General features: G+C 49.0%; 1 protein-coding gene across 3 annotated transcripts; it reads left to right on the top strand.

The window, feature by feature from the left end:
- The first annotated feature begins 267 nt into the window (after nucleotides 1-267).
- Nucleotides 268-18,983, top strand: LOC143834008 (uncharacterized). Of its 3 annotated transcripts, XM_077330487.1 has the most exons (8): nucleotides 9,452-9,530; nucleotides 10,733-10,890; nucleotides 10,997-11,457; nucleotides 11,769-11,892; nucleotides 13,836-13,903; nucleotides 14,100-14,226; nucleotides 15,712-15,828; nucleotides 16,926-18,983. In XM_077330487.1, the coding sequence occupies exons 3-8, from the start codon at nucleotides 11,029-11,031 to the stop codon at nucleotides 17,966-17,968; spliced, it is 1,908 nt and encodes a 635-aa protein (XP_077186602.1). In that variant the 5' UTR covers nucleotides 9,452-9,530; nucleotides 10,733-10,890; nucleotides 10,997-11,028; the 3' UTR covers nucleotides 17,969-18,983. The 3 variants fall into 3 exon arrangements, with proteins under 3 accessions (XP_077186603.1, XP_077186601.1, XP_077186602.1); XM_077330486.1 differs by lacking the exon at nucleotides 10,733-10,890 and having other exon boundaries at nucleotides 9,442-9,530; XM_077330488.1 differs by lacking the exons at nucleotides 9,452-9,530; nucleotides 10,733-10,890; nucleotides 10,997-11,457; ... (2 more) ...; nucleotides 14,100-14,226; nucleotides 15,712-15,828 and adding exons at nucleotides 268-915; nucleotides 1,004-1,052; nucleotides 2,756-2,835; nucleotides 3,268-3,394; nucleotides 4,511-5,763 and having other exon boundaries at nucleotides 17,354-18,982.
- The last annotated feature ends 831 nt before the right edge of the window (nucleotides 18,984-19,814 follow it).

Here is a 19,814-nt window from a genome sequence, read left to right as displayed (position 1 = left end):
CTCCCTGTTCCTTTGGTTACTCTGAGCCAAGGCATCGCATGGCCTTCCGGGCACCTCCCTACAGCGAGAGGAGGAGGATTATTATTATTATTATTATTATTATTATTATTATTATTATTATTATTATTATTGTTGTTGTTGTTGTTGTTGTTGTTGTTGTTGTTGTTGTTGTTGTTGTTGTTGTCGTCGTCATCATTATTATCATTATTATTATCATCATCTAATTTCTGATGGTACAATGTTTATTTCCCACGCTCAGGGCTGGCAGCTGCATCAAAACAAATGCAAAAGCCAAAGAGGAGGAGGCGCCCTTTCCTAGAGCGGCCTCCACCGGGGCAGTCATGTGACTCTCCAGGGGCACTTCCGCCTTCCGTTCGGCTGGAGCAGCTGGGGGCGCCCTTGCAGAAGAGGCCGCTGCCCAAGGGCTCTGCAGGGCGCGGGCGGAGGGAGGAGGCCGTCCGGAGGGGCAGCTGGCCGGGGAGGAGGCCGAGGATGAGGGCCCAGCCGCAGCCAGGAGCAGGCCCGGATGCCACCCAGCCCGGGAGCAGGCGGGAGCTGCGAGAGGAAGCCCCGCAGAGGAGCCTGGGCGACGACCCCCGCCCTCCCCCGCCAGAGGTGCAGCGCCTGCGCTTCCGGCACTTCCGCTACCAGGAGGCCGCTGGGCCCCGAGAGGTTTGCAGCCGGCTCCACGGACTCTGCAACCGCTGGCTGGAGCCGGAGAGACACACCAAGAAGCAGATCCTGGACCTGGTGATCCTGGAGCAGTTCCTGGCCCTCCTGCCCCAGGAGATGCAGGGCTGGGTGAGAGGATGCGGGCCGGAGAGCAGCTCCCAGGCGGTGGCCCTGGCCGAAGGCTTCCTCCTGAGCCAGGCGGAGGAGAGGAGGCAGGACCAGGAGGGGACAGGGACGCAGGAGGTAGGATCAAGGAGATTTATCAAAACTGCCTGTGCTTTTTGAAATCCACCGTAGCCTGTTTCTCACCAGTCTGCCTTTTCTGTTTCAGGTGCAGGAAGACCTCACACGGGAGTGTTGTGACCAAAGGCCTCTTCCGGGTAAGGTTGAAAGGGGTGTCGTTCCCTCTGGCCACGTTATGTTAAATTAAATCTCCAGGGCTTGACAAATTACTTCCAAAAGTGTTGAAAGAATTGTCAGAGGAGACCTCTGAACCTTTAGCATTTATCTTGGGGGAGTCCTGGAGAACAGGGGAAGTTCCAGTGGACTGGAGGAGGGCAAATGTCCCTATTTTTTAAAAAGGGAAAAAAAGAAATCCCTGACCACTACGACCCAGTCAGATTAACATCAGTACCAGGAAAGTTTGAGCAGGCAGCTCTGTGCAATTCTGATTCTGAATGTCCTCTTTGAGTGTAAGGGTGGGTGGGTGGGCTGCTTTTATGCCCTATATAAGGGAAAGATGAGCCTCTTGTGGCGCAGAGTGGTAAGGCAGCTGTCTGAAAGCTTTGCCCATGAGGTTGGGAGTTTGATCCCAGCAGCCGGCTCAAGGTCGACTCAGCCTTCCATCCTTCCGAGGTTGGTAAAATGAGTACCCAGCTTGCTGGGGGGTAAACAGTAATGACTGGGGAAGGCACTGGCAAACCACCCCGTATTGAGTCTGCCATGAAAACGCTAGAGGGCGTCACCCCAAGGGTCAGACATGACTCGGTGCTTGCACAGGGGATACCTTTACCTTAAGGGAAAGATGCTCCTCTCCAATTCTCAGTTTAGAAATCCTGTTTGGGGAAGTAGAAACCTAGAATAGATTTTTGAATCCCTGCAGGATGATGGGTTGAGTGCACTGTGGGAGTGGACAAAGGTGCCTTCGAAATCAAAGTAATGCCAAAGATTTGGCTAGATGGGGCCTTAGGCTGATGAAAAGAGCCACAAAACCAGAAGCTTTTAGGAGTTCTTAGGCCACAGTAACCAAATCACACTTTTCCCATTTTTGTACGCCATGAGCGTTTTGCTGCCTGCTTTTCAACAGAGGAGGGAGTGTCTTGAGTTGACAGACTTTGAAAGGATGTTAGTGGCAGGCAGGTGCTTTGAAAACACTCTGACTGAGTGTTAAGTATTTAACCAAGTAAAAGGTAGATGTGTTGAAGAGGGGGCCAATTTGTTTCCTGCAGCTTTAGAGACAAGGAATCTAATGGGCTTAAATTATGGACTCTAACTAGCAGTGGGCTTAAAATATGGGAAAGGAGGCTTCACCTAAATATTAGAAAGCATTTTCTGACAGTGAGGGCTTTTCATAGATTGAATATGGAATAGGAAAAGTCAAAAATGGATCATCTTGAATATGAGATTCTGTAATTAGATTCTATGAGACCCAGCTCGGTGTCGTGGTTAAGAATGGTGGCCTTTAATCTGGAGTGTCGGCTCGTGCGCTTTGGCATGCTTCGGCACCCGTGTAAGCCCGAGGCGGCCAGCACTGCACTGGCACACCAGTCGGGGCATGCATGCAGGCGCAGAGCTCTGGGTTGAAATGCATCTCATACCATGTACGTGCAATGTTGCACAGACTAGGATTCTTATCTTGTTTCTCTGCTTAATGTGCACTTAATAATAAATATTTGTTTTAGTCTTAATATATATTTGTTATTCAACCTTCAGGTTCTTGACTTGGTTTCTCAGGTTTATTTTTTGTTCCCGTAGTTGTAACCGTGAACCAAGACTGAGAGAATCTTATTTCCCCCAATGGAACTGAAGTGCAAAACACTTGCAAAGTACAGAATGCCACACAGTTACCCTTTTCTCCTTCCAGGTGGTGTCCAAGAACCAAGGATACATTCTTTGCCATCTCTTCCTGGGCAAGAGAAAGCCGTTTCCATGCAGCCGGAGGGGGTAAGTGAGGAGGTGTGAATGGTGCCCCTGGGGGCTTCTCCCACCCTCCCAAGGCCAAGGAGACCATCTCTCTCTTTCTCTTTCCCTTGGCTGCTGTCTGTGCTGCTCACTGGGTAGAAAATGAAAGCATCCAAAGGAGGATTCAGTCTTGGACATCATCATCCGATTACAGTTTCTTTATGCTGCCCTAAAAAAGGGACGATCCTCTTATGGCAGCCAGCTGGGTTACCTTGGGCTCGCCACGGCACTGATAAAACTGTTCTGACCGAGCAGCGATATCAGGGCTCTCTCAGCCTCACCCACCCCACAGGGTGTCTGTTGTGGGGAGAGGAATGGGAAGGCGACTGTAAGCCACTTTGAGCCTCCTTCGGGTAGAGAAAAGCGGCATATAAGAACCAACTCTTCTTCTTCTTCTGTTGCCCCATTTTTCAGGGCCGGGTGACCTTGGAGGAGGTGTCCATCCGTTTCATGGAGGACGAGTGGGCTCTGCTGGATCTGGACCAAAGGATGCTTCACCAGGAAGTCATGGAGGAGAACCGTCAGACTGTGGCCTCTCTGGGTAAGGCCCTCCTTGCTCTTGATTCATAGTTGCTGATGGTCGAAATCATGCCTTCTAAGTGTTGTTCCTGGGCTCGCCCAATCACCAGTAAGCAACTGATGGTGTCTTCCAGTGGAGACTCTCAGTGGGGGAGTGCAGTGGATCTAGATGGGCCAGGCCAGCCCAAGCTCGATGGAAGTTAAGCAGGATGTGTCCTGCTGTGTATATAGATGGGAAGCTGGCCGGCCAAACCTGCCTTTTTGTAGTAACGTAACCAACCGTGATCTTCATTTGGTCATGGTAAGTCCCTGAGTAACAGACCCCGTAAAACAGGTGACCAGTCTGCAGCTCTCCAGATCTCCATGGACTACAGTTACCATGAGCATGTTGGTAGGGGGCACCGTAACATAAAGAAAGGAAGGCTGAGCATGTGGGTATTTATTTCAAGACGGGTCGATATGGGATGGCCTTGAAGGTAAGAACCAGAACCTTGAAGCTGATCTGGATAGTCTCATATTTCTAATGTCACTCCCCCCCATTAAAGCAACAAGAGGAAGGAGGAGCTTATTCATGGGGGGGGATGGTGGAAGGTGCAGAGTGGGCAGAACAACCTCAATGTGGGTGGGAGAGTGACCTTCACAGGCCAGGAAAAGGGCAAGGGGAAATCTAAATAAATCTATACACTTTTGAATTACCTTCAACTTGGAAGTAAGATAAAAATAAATACAAAAGCACTCTCAGAAAATCTGGGGAAATAGTGACCAGAAAGTGAACTGACTACTGAATTGAGGAAAAACAATGCAGAAAGACAAAGAAAACCCAATGGACATGCATAGTGAAAGTGAAGGGAAATACCCCTGCATAATGAACCTAGGAGAAGAGCCTAATGCTGGGAGCGATTGAGGGCAAAAGAAGATGAGGATGACAGAGAATGAGGTGGCTGGATGGAGTCACTGAAGCAGTTGGTGCAAACTCAAATGGACTTTGAGGAATGGTAGAGGACAGGAAGGCCTGGAGGATCATTGTCCATGAGGTTGCAATGGGTCGGACACGACTTCGCACCTAACAACAATGTACCTCCTTTGCTTGATTCTGCTTTTTCCCGAAGGTCTTACATGGCTTTTCTCTTTATTGTAGAAGTTGATGGACCACAGAACAAGACCGTGGAAGAACCACAACACCATGTACTTGAGAAAATACAGCAGAAAAGAATCAGTGGAACAAAGTGGAAAAAGGAGAATGAATCATCTCCTCGGGGTGCTAAATCTCAGGTTCTTGATAAATACCGAAAAATTAACACAGGGGAGAAACTGTATAAATGCTTGGAGTGTGGAAAGGTCTTTGCTCGGAGTGACCACCTATTGGCTCATCGACGAATCCACACTGGGGAGAAAACATTTAAATGCTTAGAGTGTGGAAAGAGCTTTCTTTGGAGTTCAGACCTTAAAGCCCATCAACGTGTCCATACTGGGGAGAAACCATATAAATGCCTGGAGTGTGGAAAGAGCTTTGCTCGGAGTTCAGACCTTAAACCCCATCAGCGTATCCATACTGGGGAGAAACCATATGAATGCATGGAGTGTGGAAAGAACTTTGCTCGAAGTTCAGAGCTTAAAGAACATCATCGTATCCACACTGGGGAGAAACCATATAAATGCCTGGTGTGTGCAAAGAGTTTTCCTCGGAATTCAGACCTTAAATCCCATCACCGTGTACACACAGGGGAGAAACCATATGAATGTTCGGACTGTGGAAAGCACTTTGCTCGGGCATCACAACTTAAATCCCATCAACGTGTCCACACTGGAGAGAAGCCATATGAATGTTTGAAGTGTGGAAAGAGCTTTGCTCAGAGTTCGCATCTTAAATCCCATCAGCGTATCCACACTGGGGAAAACCCATATAAATGTTTGGAATGTGGAAAGAGCTTTGTTTGGAGTTCAGAACTTAAATCCCACCAACGTATCCATGCAGGAGAGAAACCATATGAATGCTTGGAGTGTGCAAAGAACTTTGCTTTTAATTCACAGCTTTCTAAACATCAACATATCCACACTGGGGAGAAACCATATGTTTGCCTGGAGTGTGGAAAGAGCTTTCTACATCGTTCGTATCTTATTGGCCATCAACACATCCACACTGGAGAGAAACCATATAAATGCTTGTATTGTGAAAAGCATTTTTCTTGCAGTTCAGATCTTAGTAAACATCATCGCGTCCACACTGGGGAGAAACCATATAAATGCTTGCTTTGTACAAAGAGCTTTGCTCAGAATTCACAGCGTGCTGTCCATCAACGTACCCATACTGGAGAGAAACCGTATATTTGCCTGGAGTGTGGGAAGAGCTTTGCTCGGAGTGATCGGCTAACTTCTCATCAACGGACCCACATGAGCATGGGGGGGAACCACATCAACACTTGGTATGTGGAAGGAACTTTGATCGAAAGGCAAATCTTAACGTACACCTAGAAATTCACCCAGGAAAGAAACCATATGAATTCTAAGCCATGTTTCACCTCAGATAATTCACACTGGAGAAGATGATGCAAATATTTCCATGGTTGCAAGATCTTCAGCCTCAGAACCTCCCTTACCAGACATCAGCTGGGGATATTGTGTTATACAGCTGTTGAACTGGTATTGTTGAAGGCATGTCTAATCCTCAACTAGGAGTTCTGGAATTCTTATTATGAGTTATTTGTCCTACCTTATGAACTCACCTGTCTCAGACCTTTAGCATTAAAATATGGTGCTGTTTAGAACGAAGTTCTCTGCTCCTCTTGTTCCATTCACCATATTTCATGATAGCTTGACCACTAAATTAGCAGTTCTACCTCCCAACAAAAGAGCGGCAGTTATACTGGACAAAGACATGGCAAGAGTGATAATCCTTTATGTCAGCTTTTCTCGACCTTGTAACTGTTGAGACCCCCCCTAAAACATTTTTCAGTCGTTGAAGAACTCCAGAAGTGATATCAGCGAGCCACAGCTTCCTGCTGCCATCCCCGCCCCGGAAGTGACATGTTAGCAGAAGTGACATTCCCTAGAGACACTCCCACCAGATGTGACATCACCAGGCCACTCCCACAGCACGTGAAGTGGCAGCACAGAAACATTTTCAGGAGATTGGTGAACAGAACAATACCTGCACTCTGGGCTGGCTACCAGTTTGCTCCTCTTCACCAAAGGGAGCCTGCACAGAGAGCATGCTGGGGCAGGCCTATGCCACTGCATTGACCCCCCCCCCATGCCAAAAACAAGGCTTGAGCAGGCCTGTACCCCCCTGCAGTTAAGTTAAAATGAGAGTACTTACCCACTACCATATGCGAGGAGCCTCAGCTGGCCAGGATTTGTATGGATGGGGCCCGTCCTCTTCCCACCCCTCCCAGATCTATCACTGGCCATTTGTGGGAAGAATATTTCTGGGGTTTCTCAGTGGTAAAACACTGACCCAAGCAGAATGGCACAGAGGCCTCTTCCTTGACCTTCTCTGAAACTGCTTAGTGGTAAAAATTGAATGATATTTCCGTGTAACTCTGAATCGTGAAGCTCCACCTCCTGAAGGGGGAGCTTAGGGGAAACTAAGGAAGAAGGATTGTCATGGAAGGATTCATTCTAATATGGATGCTGTCAGAAAGAATCACCATTGACATTTTGGGATCAGAAGGTGAATTTCTTCCAGGCCAGACTGGCCAGTGATTCTGATTTGGGGGCATCATCTGGGCATGGAATTGGGGTCTTTGTGGTTGTGAGTTTCCTGTATTCTGCAGGGGGTTGGACTAGATGATCCTGGAGGTCCTTTCCAGCTCTGATTCTGGCGGTCCACATTGACTAATGTGGGGCCAAAGTAGGAGTGGGATTTGGAATAAGCTGCAGCCCAGGACAGCTTGACCCAGTACAGTTGGGGTGTCCTTGGCCAAGGGAAATCCAGCCAGGACATGAGTTTCTGATGATGTTTGCACACTCTTGAGTTATGATAGCCATGATCAAAAGGAACGGTTGAACTTGCATTCCTTGGATGTATGCATTTAAGAATAAGACAGCTCATGCAAAACGCAGCTATTTTGCCCTACAAAATACCAGGAATGCCTCCTAATCTGCCTAGCTTGGCTTAAATACATGTTTATATATTTAGGGTCCTTATATAAACAAAACTTTGACCACTGAGGAAGGCCTCATAGGCTGAATCACATTGGGTCTTGTTTTACGTCATTCAAGGTCATCTACCTGGATATATTGAATTATTGGTCCCATCATACTGATAAAAAGACATGAACCATGTCCATGTATTAGGCCAGGGGTAGTCAAACTGCGGCCCTCCAGATGTCCATGGACTACAATTCTCAGGAGCCCCTGCCAGCAAATGCTGACAGGGGCTCCTGGGAATTGTAGTCCATGGACATCTGGAGGGCCGCAGTTTGACTACCCCTGTATTAGGCTATATATATTCAGAATCTTCTAGCTTCAACATTCACCCCTTTAAGGATGGTGCCACTGTTTTAAATATATAATTTCAGTCTACTTGGTAATAAATTAATGAATCAATACAGAAGTTATTTCTATTTTCTCTCGCCCAGCCTTGTCCCTTCTTAAGGTTGGGTTTGTTTCCTTTTCTTGTTGTTGTTTACAGATGGTCATTTTTGCCAATCATGGCATGTCCCCCAAGCTGGTAGAAATCCTAGAGTAGTTAGAAGAGTGGGCAGATGAGCCGAAAGGAATAGAGAGGGGGCCCAGCAGAGAGTGTCCAAAGTTTTGTGGAGGCAACGCCTTCTAGCTGTGACTTTGGGCCAACCGTTGCCCTTTTCGGGATTGGTGAGATGCCGAGGCTGCCACGTTGTTAATGATAAAATCAGAGTCCAGTAGCACCTTTAAGACCAACAAAGATTTATTGAGGGTGCGAGCTTTTGAGTGCAAGCACTGAAAGGTGGTCTTAAAGTAAGGTGACCAGATTTTAACATTGGTAAAGTGGGACACCATTGGAGGGGTTCTTGATTAAAAATCTGGTCTTAACGGAGCAACAAAAATGTTCATAGAGCTCATACGCAAAAATAGTATTGTAATATTTATTTTTTAATTTCAACACAAGTACAATTTGCCAGGTGCCCCCAGATGTCCCTCCAAAAGTGGGACAATCTGGTCACCTTATTTTAAAGGTTCTACTGGACTCTGATTTTATTGTGCTACTTCAGACCAACACGGCGACCCATTTGAATCTATGTCGTTGCGATGTTATGCTGCTTTTTAATGCTCTGTGCTGCCTATGCTTGATGCTGTCTTAAAATTAATACAATCTAAGCTAGGATGTTTTAGGTTAAGCTAAGCTATATGCTCTCAACGTATCTTCCTATGAGATGCAGCTTGAACAATCTGAATCAGAATAAAAGAGAAAATCCTCTATAGAGTTTTATGCACTAATAAAATCCCATAAACTTTACTCACTTGGTGTCCATGTTCTTTCTTTGCCGGGAAGTATTTTTCCTAGAGTAAAATTCAGAAGACTCCTCTTACAAACATAGTTTTAACTACAAATAACACAGGTTGAGAAGAAAAAGATTTGGATTTTATACCCTGCTTTTCACTGCCCAAAGGAGTCTCAAATTAGCATACATTTGCCTTCCCTTCCTCCCCCCACAACAGACATCCTATGAGCAGGTGGGCCTGAGAGAGCACTGACACAACTGTTTTCTGAGAACAGTTCTAACAGGACTGTGACTAGCCCAAGGTTACCCAATAGAGGCCCCGAACAACCAACAAGTTATCACCCGCAGAGGTTAAACATTGCCAGAAGCCGGATAAGTTGGGTTTGGCGGCTGTTAATTTTTTTAGGAGAGCAAGAAAGGCCGATTGGAAATGCTTCTCCCTAGTGACCGGGTCATTGGGCTTGCCCAAGGCGGGACCTGGGGGCAGGAGCAGCAGAAGGTCCCAGGATGGACCTTGGTTAGCATCCTTCAGGACACGACTGGAAACATTGCGACCTTTGGCTGCAGGCCTGAAGGGGTTAAACTGATAGAGCTGCTTGCAAGAGAGGCTGGTCCAGGATTGGGGGCGGAGCCGGAGAGAGGAAAGGCTCACCTGGGGGGGTGCACCTCTGAACAGGAAGGGCTTCCAGGGGGTTACAAGCCCTGCAGTCGGATCCCCGGAAGGTCTCCTCGGAAGTAAGCCGTGGGGGGAGGAGATCTTGAATCTTGCAAATGAGGGATGCTGCGGTCCTGTGCTTGTGGGTCATGGCCCCCCAAGTGTGGTTTTCTTAGCCATTGGGGGGGGGGGGCAGAGAGGGAGGATCTGAGTCTTATAAAGGAAAAGAAATTGAACTCCCTATTCGTGGGGGGGGGGGTCCCTGAGCCCCCAGGGCAGCCCTAGGAGGGGAGGGGGATTCCTTGGTGCTGCATGGCTGCTTAATGGGCCAGAGAGGGAAAGAGTCTCCCCTAAACTGCCCTTCCCTTGTTGTGGCTTCTTTTTTGTGACCTGCCCTGCAGATGTCCATGGACTACAATTCCCATGAGCCCCTGCCAGCGAATGCTGGCAGGGGCTCGTGGGAATTGTAGTCCATGGACATCTGCAGGGCCGCAGTTTGACTACCCCTGCTTCAGAGAGAGGGAGAGAAGGGATCGGATGGGTTGATGCGGGGGGGGGGGGCAGAAGCTGGGGTTGAGAGACCTGCCCTGGGGGAGACAGTTGGGGGTCAGAAAACTGAGCTGAGTGGGGGGGAGACAGGTGCTCACAGGACGCTCTGGAGCAGTGGTTCTCAACCTTCCTGATGCCGCGACCCTTTAGCCCAGTTCCTCATGTTATGGTGACCCCCAACCATAAAATGATGCAAGGGTTCTTTCACAGAAATTAAACCGAAACTGATCCATGGCATGACGATCCATTGTTCGTGATTGTATATAAATTGTTTTTTTCCCCCGGGGGCTTCTCAGTTCAGCTCTGCCTCTTGCCCCACCGTGCTGATCGCGCTCTTTTCTGCTGCTCCAGACAGACGAACGCTCTGTCTCGATCTACCCCGCAAGGCTGTTGTGTGCATGGCGCCTCCCTCCCCCCCCCCCCGGACAAGCTGCTTGCCCTGCCGTAACCCCCGTGAAAGGGGTCCTGACCCCCAGGTTGAGAACCACTGCCCTGGAGGGAGGAACATGGGTGGCCTCATATCTGCATGGGCTACGATTACCCTGACCGGCAGAAAGGAAGAGAAAGGGCTTTTTCTTTGAAAGGAAGAAATTTACACCAGCCACAATCCCTCTCCCTCACAAAAATAAAGGTGTCTCAGGCATAGGGGTTGGGTTAGGTGCCTGGCCATCTCCTGGTTGTGACAGTGTGTTTCTCTGTGTATTTATTGCCTCCCTCTGCTCCATCCATGCAGCCCCTACACCCTGACATGGAGAGGCTCAGCACCCGTCTGTCCACTCCCCTCTGATAGCTGCCAGAGGTCCCAGCCGGTCACGATATTTGCAGTGGTGAAGCCCTTGACAGTCATTTTGGCTGGGAATCCAGCTGGCCATGAGACGGAGCCCTTGGCATGTAATGTAGCACAATGGCATCAATTACGGAGTAATTCTTAACTGCAGTTGGTGATCTAACTTTGTGCTCCTGCCTTTTTGATACCTTTTTCTCCCACTCTTCATAGCCACGTGACTAAGGGTGTCTATCCGCAGTTGGATGCAGGGGATTGAAATGGGAGAGCAGGACGCAGGAAAACCTGGAGTTGGCAAGAGGTCAAGGAAAGGCCCCCTTCCCACCCAAGCTGGGAGTGGTGTTGAATTCTGGGAAAGAACTCTGCCAGAGATCCTGGGTCAGGACACTGTGAAGTCAGATGTGCACAGCCAACATTTCCGGCAGTTCCGCTACCAGGAGGCCGCTGGGCCCCGAGAGGTTTGCAGCCGGCTCCATGGACTCTGCAGCCGCTGGCTGGAGCCGGAGAGGCACACCAAGCAGCAGATCCTGGACCTGGTGATCCTGGAGCAGTTCCTGGCCCTCCTGCCCCAGGAGATGCAGGGCTGGGTGAGAGGATGCGGGCCAGAGAGCAGCTCCCAGGCGGTGGCCCTGGCCGAAGGCTTCCTCCTGAGCCAGGCGGAGGAGAAGAGGCAGGTGAGGGGGTTTCCTTTGCTCACTTCAAGCAATGACCTTATCTTAAGGCTTCCTGCCAGATATTTGATTCTACTTGGAAAAAAATCTGTCCTCTTTCAGTTCTTTTCTATAATTCTTTAGTGTATTATTCTGATCTTTTCTTAGGTATTTTGACTTCTAGATAATTCACTAGGCTGGGAAGAAAACAACCCTGGTGTTTAAGTCAGCTCTGATGACCGATGCAGAGGTGAAAAGTCCAGAAGCGGGACAGAATCCTTTCCCTCAGCCGGTTCCATTCCTTCTCTTATCTGTGTCCCTTGCTGTTGTTTCAGATGTGGGGACCATCCCTGAAGATGGAAGCGAATTCCTCTGAAGCCGAAGACCTGGAGCAGGCCCAGAAGGAGAAAACTCAGAAGGAGCAGGCCCAGGATCATGCTCAAGAGGACAAGTCAACTGGTAAGGGTGTCACATGCGCAGATGGAATTGCAGTACCTAGTCAGAATGTTGGGCAGAAGATTCATATTGACATTAAACAGAAAAAGTTGTTTTTTATACCCCAATTTTCACTACCCAAAAGAGTCTCAAAGCAGCTTACAATTGCCTTCTCTGCCTCTTCCCACAGCAGGCACCCTATGGGGTAGGTGGGGCTGATAGAGCTTCTGACAGGACTGCTCTGTAAGAACAGCACTATCAAGACTGTAACTAGCCCAAGGTTACCCAGCTGTCAGCATGTGGAGGAGCGGGGAATCAAATCCTGTTTCTCCAGATTAGAGGTCGACACTCTTAACCGCTACACCAAGCTGGCTCTCTCACCTTCCTTCCATGAGAAGGACTTAAAGGTAAAGGTATCCCCTGTGCAAGCACCAGGTCATGTCTGACCCTTGGGGTGACGCCCTCTAGCGTTTTCATGGCAGACTCAATACGGGGTGGTTTGCCAGTGCCTTCCCCAGTCATTACCGTTTACCCCCCAGCAAGCTGGGGACTCATTTTACCAACCTCAGAAGGATGGAAGGCTGAGTCAACCTTGAGCCGGCTGCTGGGATTGAACTCCCAGCCTCATGGGCAGAGCTTTCAGACTGCATCTCTGCTGCCTTACCACTCTGCGCCACAAGAGGCTCATGAGAAGGACTTACAGTCAAATCTAGGTATTACATCACGCTTTCTCAACCAGTGCACCTTGATGACCCTGCAAGGGTTTCCTGAGTGGATGGGAGTTTGTTTGTTTTTTTGTTTAATATATTTTTAAAATATTCTTAATATATTTTTTACATTCGTTAAACATTCATTGGGTGATACGACCATAGATCAAATTGTTGCCCTGTCCCCCACCTGAAATGGCCAATGACGGGCCTGGAGGGGGTGGGAAGGGGAGGGGCCCCAGGTGGGCGTATCCCCAGCTCTGCTCCCCAACCACATTCTGCACGATGGCACCACTTCTGGGGTTTCGCAAAGCCTGAAGAACATTTCCAGGGTTTCTCAGTGGTAAAAAAAAGTTAAGCGAGGCTGCTCTACATTCCCCTGTCCTGGGTGGCCCAGGCTGGATCTCGCGAGATCTCAGGGTCAGCCCTGATTAGTTCTTGGATGGGAGACCACCAAAGAAGGCCAAAGCAGGGTTGCTGTGCAGAGGCAGGCCATGGCACGCTCCCTCTGAAGGTTTCCTGTCTTAAATTCTTGTGGGGTCAGCTGTGACTTGACAGCACTTGACATACACGTGATCTTCTGGAAGCGGACACTGGGCGAGGGATGCCCAAATGTGAGGTCAGGGCATCATTAGATGCCTGGAAATCTCTTGATAGTACCCTAGAGCAGGGGTAGTCAACCTGTGGTCCTCCAGATGTTCATGGACTACAATTCCCAGGAGCAATTGCTGGCAGGGGCTCATGGGAATTGTAGTCCATGAACATCTGGAGGACCACAGGTTGACTACCCCTGCCCTAGAGTTTCCAGAGGGTTGGCTGATGCACTAAAATCACATCTAGGTTTTGGGCTGCGTGTCCTCGAGATGCGTCGTCCCCTCTTTTCCCTGCCAGTCAGGAATCCAGGGCAGGTCAGAAGGCCTGTCCGGCAGGGAGACAGGACTCTTGCTCTCATCCAGCAGGAATGCTGCAGACCTTTGACCTCCAGGGATTACGGGGCACATTTTGACTCTTGCAAAAGTCTAAAACCCATTATCAGCGTTTATTCACACACACACACCCCTCACCTGGATCATGACTATGTGGTGCTTCTCCTCTGCTTCTTCCACAGTTTACCAGGAGTCATTACAAATATTCTTGAATACAAAGAAGAGCAGGTTTCACAACTGGGGGGACCGGGATGTATGAAGCGTTATTCAAAGAAGCCAACAAAATAGGAACTTGAGGTGAAAATTCATCTGCCTCATTCTGTCCCTTTTGCAGGCAGAGAAAAGATGTCCAGATGCCATCCCTCCACAGGGATGGAAATGGCTGCTCCACCTCTGCTACAGGTAGGGGAGATGAATGAAGGATGGGCTGCCCCCCCCCCCCCCCCACTTTCTCAGGGAGGCTTTTGCTCCACCTGTTCTGAGCCTATCCCCTTTACTCATACCAAGCGTACATCTTGCACCCTCCCAGGATGCCCCCTTGAGAGAGCACTCTCTGCCTGGCACGGTCTATGACCAGGGAATCTGCTTTTTCTTTCAGTCTCCATTTTCCTTTGAGGAGGTGTCTGTGTTTTTCACTGAGGCCGAGTGGGTCTTGCTGGATCTGGACCAAAGAGCTCTCTACAGGGAAGTCATGCTGGAGAACTACGGGAGCGTGGCCTCTCTGGGTAAGGCTCTTTCATGGCTCCCACAGGTGTGAATGGCTGCCATTAGGAGGATGCCGGAGTCAGAATATTGAATATTGTGAGGCCTGTTCAGCTGCTTGGCTGCCACTGGCTACCTCCAGAAGTTGGGGTGGCAGTAAAGGTAGAGCCACACAAATCCACTTGCCTCTCTACAACAAGCCCTGTAGCAACTTCCCATCTACCTGAGAGGCCAGCAACCAACTCAGAGGCTAAGTCCCTTTTACTCCTGTGTGGTAAGAAAAGCCTCTGCAAAATACACACAAACACAGACAAGCCAGGTATTCCTGTCCTCTCAGTGCACCCCGATTCCTGGGCTTCTCCAAGGCCGGCCAGCACTGTCTCCCCTGGCCCCAGGAAGGAAGGTGGCAACAGTGACCACCCTGTCTACCAAACTACCAAACTGGACACGAGCATGTCGGCACGCTCCCTGTGTGTGGCAGGTGTTTTGGGAGGATGGAACAGGACAGACTTCTGAGGTCTTCTCTAGACTTTTTGACACTCCAGCTTCCTCTGGGGTGAGCTGCCAGAGCAAGTAGCAAGTTAATGGCCTTGAGGAGGGCCGGTCTTCTAGCTATCTCTTGTTTGTTTGTTTGTTAGATTTGTATACTGCTGCTCCCAGCAAGCTGGCTCGCGGCAGTTAACAATAAAACATCATATAACAATTTAAACAAGTTAAACAAATAAAACTTCATATAACAATTTAAAACACCCCCAAAAATACAAATCCACCAGTACAACAATTTTAAACACCCCATAAAACAAAATAGGAACTTGAGGTAAAAATTCATCCACCTAATTCTGTCCCCTTTGCAGGCAGTGAAAGATGTGCTCCAGATGTCCTCCTTCCTGGCACAGGCTGATTCTGTGCTTCCCGGAAAGGCAGAAATGCCTGGATGATTCAGAGAGTGGCTCAGAGAGCAAGAAAATGGTCCTGATCTTGAGAATGGTGGCCCTACCTTGCAGGGTTGCTGTTCTCATCTGTCATCACCTGCACCACAACTCTTACAAAACCCATGGTCCCCTTTCAACAGGGGGGCTCACTTTGGAGGGTCCCGGATTCTCATTGCCCCACTGCGGACGGGTATCTTTAGGAGGCTGTAAACCAGCTCCTCGTAGCTCCCTTCTCAGCTGGAAGGACATTCTCAGTGCAGTTGCAGAACTGGATAAATGGAGAACTTCTTGAATGTAATTATCAAGAGCAGAGAATCAAAGGGGCTGCGCAGCAAGTCGAATATGGTGGAATAATTCTTTGCCACTTTCCCCCTTACAATACTTACAGGAAGCTTGGGGAGAGGAGGGTTAGGGAGAAGATAAAAACAGCTTGACAGGAGGGCCTGCCAGGGCTAAGCTATGATCACTGGCTCCGTTTGGGAGGAAAGAAGACCCAGTTGAGGGAATTGCACACCCTGTCTGGGGTCTCGGCTTTTCGTATGGGTCTTGCCTGAAGCTTTTCCTTTATTCCAACAGCAGATGTAGAGGAGACAGGTGGAGAATTCCAGGGGTTCTCTTTGGGAAAAGCAAAGTATGAAGAGGCTGAAGGAAACTCTGGAGAGGGGCCACAGAGGCAGCAGGAAAGCCATGCAGGTAAGAGAGGGCAGAAGTCCATTCCCTGCCAAGTAGGGGGTTTCTATGAAATCCCAGTCCAGGAAGAAAAGCCCATCAGGACAAGGGGACCTGCTTCCTAAACAGTGAATCTACTCCAGGAAAAATTAAAGAGCGGCTTTCGTAAAAACCTTCAGCCCTTGGAAGAGAGATTGTAGAGCTGCCTGCAGGACACAGACTTTCAGTCAGGCTGGATATGGGCCCTCCACGATGTTCCTGTGAGGACCCTGACAGCCGAATTCTGTAACAGTTGTAGCTTCCAGATCAGGCCCAAGGGCAGGCCAGCGTACAGTGAATTACAGAAATCTATTCTGGAGGTGACCACCGCATGGATCACCGTGGCCAAGTGTTCAGGGGGCAGGTAGGGTGCAAGTAGCAGAGCCTGGCGAACTTGGCAAAAAGCCTGGCCTACTACTCTCTTGACCTGGGCCTCCAATGTTAATGAGGTCATCCAAGGTCACGCCCAAGTTCCTGGCCTGTGATGTGATGGCCAGTTGCGTCCCTGCCAAGGAGGGCAAGCGTGCTCTACCAGCCAGTCACAGGACCTCCGTCTTGGAGGGGTTGAGTTTCAGGCAACTCTGCTTGAGCCATTCAGCCATGGCTTCCAAACATCTGGCAAATGGTTCCGGGGGAGAATCCGGGCGGCCATCCATCAGGAGATACAGCTGGCTGTCTTCCACATATTGGTGACAACCCAAGCTATAGCTCCGTACCAGTTGGGCCAGAGGGCACATAAAGATGTTGGGAAAACAGCCCTTAATTCACCTCAAATAAATCACACACACAGGGAGCCATGAAAACAGTCAGAGCCCGAACCAGACATCTCTAACGTAGGGGGCTTAATGTATTATTGTGCACTTCACTGTGTATGGAAGTTCAGGTGCAGACTAGAGCAGGGGTAGTCAACCTGTGGTCCTCCAGATGTTCATGGACTACAATTCCCATGAGCCCCTGCCAGCAAATGCTGGCAGGGGCTCATGGGAATTGTAGTCCATGAACATCTGGAGGACCACAGGTTGACTACCCCTGGACTAGAGGACCTTCTGTGAGTTCTAACAGAATCTCTCTCTTTACTCCAGAGGATCAGAGACACAAGAGTTGTGGCTACCTGGGTCATCAATTGCCGGAGGAAGTCAAGAATGAAGGCATGAGGGTAAACTTCAAGAATGAAGATAGGTCTCAGCTGCAGAAAGGTAGCCGTGTGGTTGAGAAGAGGGATCCAGCTATTCCTTGCCAAGGGGGGGATTTTCTTCAAGTCATTCACATGGCAGGGGGATCATATAATTTTTATTTTGTTATATATAAGTGCTTGGCGTGTGGACTGAACTTCTTCGACCAAACCCAATATAACGTCCATTTACAAATGCACAGGGAAAATAAATCGAGTGAGTGCGGACAGCTTCACCTGCACCAAAGAACCCACACAGGTGGGAAGGCTTTTGAATGCTCTGAGTGCAGGAAGAGATTCAGTCGGAGTGACTCTCTCCAAAATCATCTAAGAACCCACACAGGGGAGAAACCTTTTGAATGCTCAGAGTGTGGGAAGAGATTCAATCAGCGTAGTAATCTTCAGCAGCACCAAAAAACCCACACAGGGGAGAAACCCTTCGAGTGCTCAGAGTGCGGGAGGAGATTCAGTCAGAGAGGCAGTCTTCAGCAGCATCTAAGAACCCACACAGGGGAGAAACCTTTTGAATGCTCAGAGTGTGGAAGCAAATTCAGTCAAAGTAGCGCTTTTCACCAGCATAAAAGAACCCACACGGGGGAGAGGCGTTTTGAATGCTCAGAGTGTGGAAGCAAATTCAATCGAAGTAGCCACCTTTATCGGCACCAAAGAATCCACACAGGAGAGAAGCCCTTTGAATGTTCAGTATGTGGAAAGAGATTCACTCAGCGTGGCAGTCTTCAAAGGCATAAGAGAAACCACAAAGGGGAGAAGTCTTTTGAATGCCTCCAGTGTGCAAAGAGATTCGGACACAGCGACACTCTTCAATGGCATCTGAGAACCCACGCAGGGGAGAGACCTTTTGAGTGCTCTGAGTGCGGGAAGAGATTCAGTCAAAGCGCCCATCTTCAGCAGCATCAGAGAACCCACGCAGAGAAAAGCCATGTTACTTTTTAAGAGACTTCAAACTCATTTGTTATGAGGATCTGACATTAATGTCGCTTACTTGGACTAAGCCGTGTGTGTGTCATAAAATGTACCCAAGATATAAAATGTAGAAAGGACACAAGGAAACCCAATTAACGGCATTATTTTCGACACAAAGGAACTGTTGCCATTCCCCTCAACACTTCCTCAACCCATCTTTTAAAAAAACCACACAAATTCACCGGCCACCTGTTGATGACCAGAACTCCTAAATCAGCCCTTTTCTCCTGCCATGTTGGGGTGATTCAAATTCAAGTCTGTTCCCTCTGACCATTTCAGTCCCACTTAGAGACCTGACCTTCCACAAAGACAGACCTATACCCCTGTGGTGCTGAGGTTCAAGCATGGGGACTAGCAGGAGCATCAGGGTTGTAAGACCCCCCCCCCCTCACTGTGTTGTCAGAAGAGAATTTTATGGTTATTGTTAACCACAGAAAAACAAATCAGTGAATTCTTCACAAAATCAAGCCTGGACTCTCACTAGAAGCTAAAATAGCTAACTGAGGCTGTCATTTTTTAGTTATTTTATGAGCAGACAAGTCTACATTTGGTTGGAGAGGGGATTTTGTACAATGCCTCAGAGTCCGGCCTTCAAAGTAGCCATTCTTGCCTGCAGAGCTGATCATTATAATTATAAGAACCAGTTTGGTGCAGTGGTTAGGAGTGCGGACTTCTAATCTGACATGCCGGGTTGGATCCTGCACTCCCCCACATGCAGCCAGCTGGGTGACCTTGGGCTCCCCACGGCACTAATAAAACTGTTCTGACCGAGCAGGAATATCAGGGCTCTCTCAGCCTCACCCACCCCACAGGGTGTCTGTTGTGGGGAGAGGAAAGGGAAGGCGACTGTAAGCTGCTTTGAGCCTCCTTCGGGTAGGGAAAAGTCGCATATAAGAACCAACTCTTCTTCTATAATTTATAAATGGGATTTTTTTTGCATTTTTCTTGGATTTTGGGTATTGGTTGTATCTCTATTTTCAATATGTATGTATGAATGTTAAATAAAATTTTATTTAAAAAAAGGCAAGATTCACTGGAAAAGACACAAAAAAGAAAAAAGTCGACGGCAGCAAGGAAAAAGAAGACAGTTGCTAATGACCGGGCGATGGGCTTCACCCCTGGCAGCAGAGCAGCCAAGTGTTAGTCAGGGGCAGGAGACAAAGACATTGGCCAAGAGCCCCTGGCCAAACCAGTTCTGGCCAGACCGCACTATCAGCAAAACTATGGGATGGAATCAGAGTCCAGAAGTACCTGCAGCAGAGGGCGAGCGGAGGCATGTCCTGGTTTCCAAGATGGATTCTGTCCTGGCAGTGTGGCTGGTCAGGGTGTTTCAGGGTGTCCCTGTGTCTAGCTTGCTCCCAGGCCTTGGCTGCTGCGGTGTATTACTGGTTATGGAGTACAGTGTGCCAGCAAATGAGGCAAGGGTGCCGGCATAATTAAAAGGAAGCCTCCCCTAGAAGCTCATCCCATCTCCGGGCAACAGAGATCAGTTCTCCTGCAGAAAAGGGCTGCTGGTGGGGGGGGGGGGAGGCGACTCTGTGGCATTATGCCTGAGGGAGGTCCAGGGATGCCAGCCTCCAGGGGGGACCTGGGGATTGCCAGAAATGACACCTTCAGACCACAGAGGGGAGTCCCCCTGGGGAACATGGCTGTTCGGAGGGAGGGGGGCTGTTAGGCATTGCAGTAATGGGTTTAAGCTACAAGTACAACGATATAAGCTAGAGATCAGGAAAAAAATGTTTCATAGAGTAGTTCAGCAGTTGAATAGGCTGCCTAAGGAGGTGGTGAACTCACCCTCACTGGCAGTCTTCAAGCA

The sequence above is a fragment of the Paroedura picta genome, chromosome 3, assembly GCF_049243985.1.
Source record: "Paroedura picta isolate Pp20150507F chromosome 3, Ppicta_v3.0, whole genome shotgun sequence".
In the NCBI taxonomy this organism is placed as follows: Eukaryota; Metazoa; Chordata; class Lepidosauria; order Squamata; family Gekkonidae; genus Paroedura; species Paroedura picta.
Note: the sequence above shows the minus strand (reverse complement) of the source record. Positions and strands in the feature narration are given on the sequence as shown.

What these genes read in the sequence shown, in the direction of transcription:
- LOC143834008 (XM_077330488.1), top strand. Translation starts at nt 283, where the DNA reads ATGCAAAAGCCAAAGAGGAGGAGGCGCCCTTTCCTAGAGCGGCCTCCA. An exon ending in TCAGACTGTGGCCTCTCTGG is followed by an intron (nt 3,395 to 4,510) that starts GTAAGGCCCTCC and finishes TCTTTATTGTAG; the next exon opens with AAGTTGATGGACCACAGAAC. An exon ending in CTTCTCATCAACGGACCCAC is followed by an intron (nt 5,764 to 17,353) that starts ATGAGCATGGGG and finishes CTAAGAACCCAC; the next exon opens with ACAGGGGAGAAACCTTTTGA.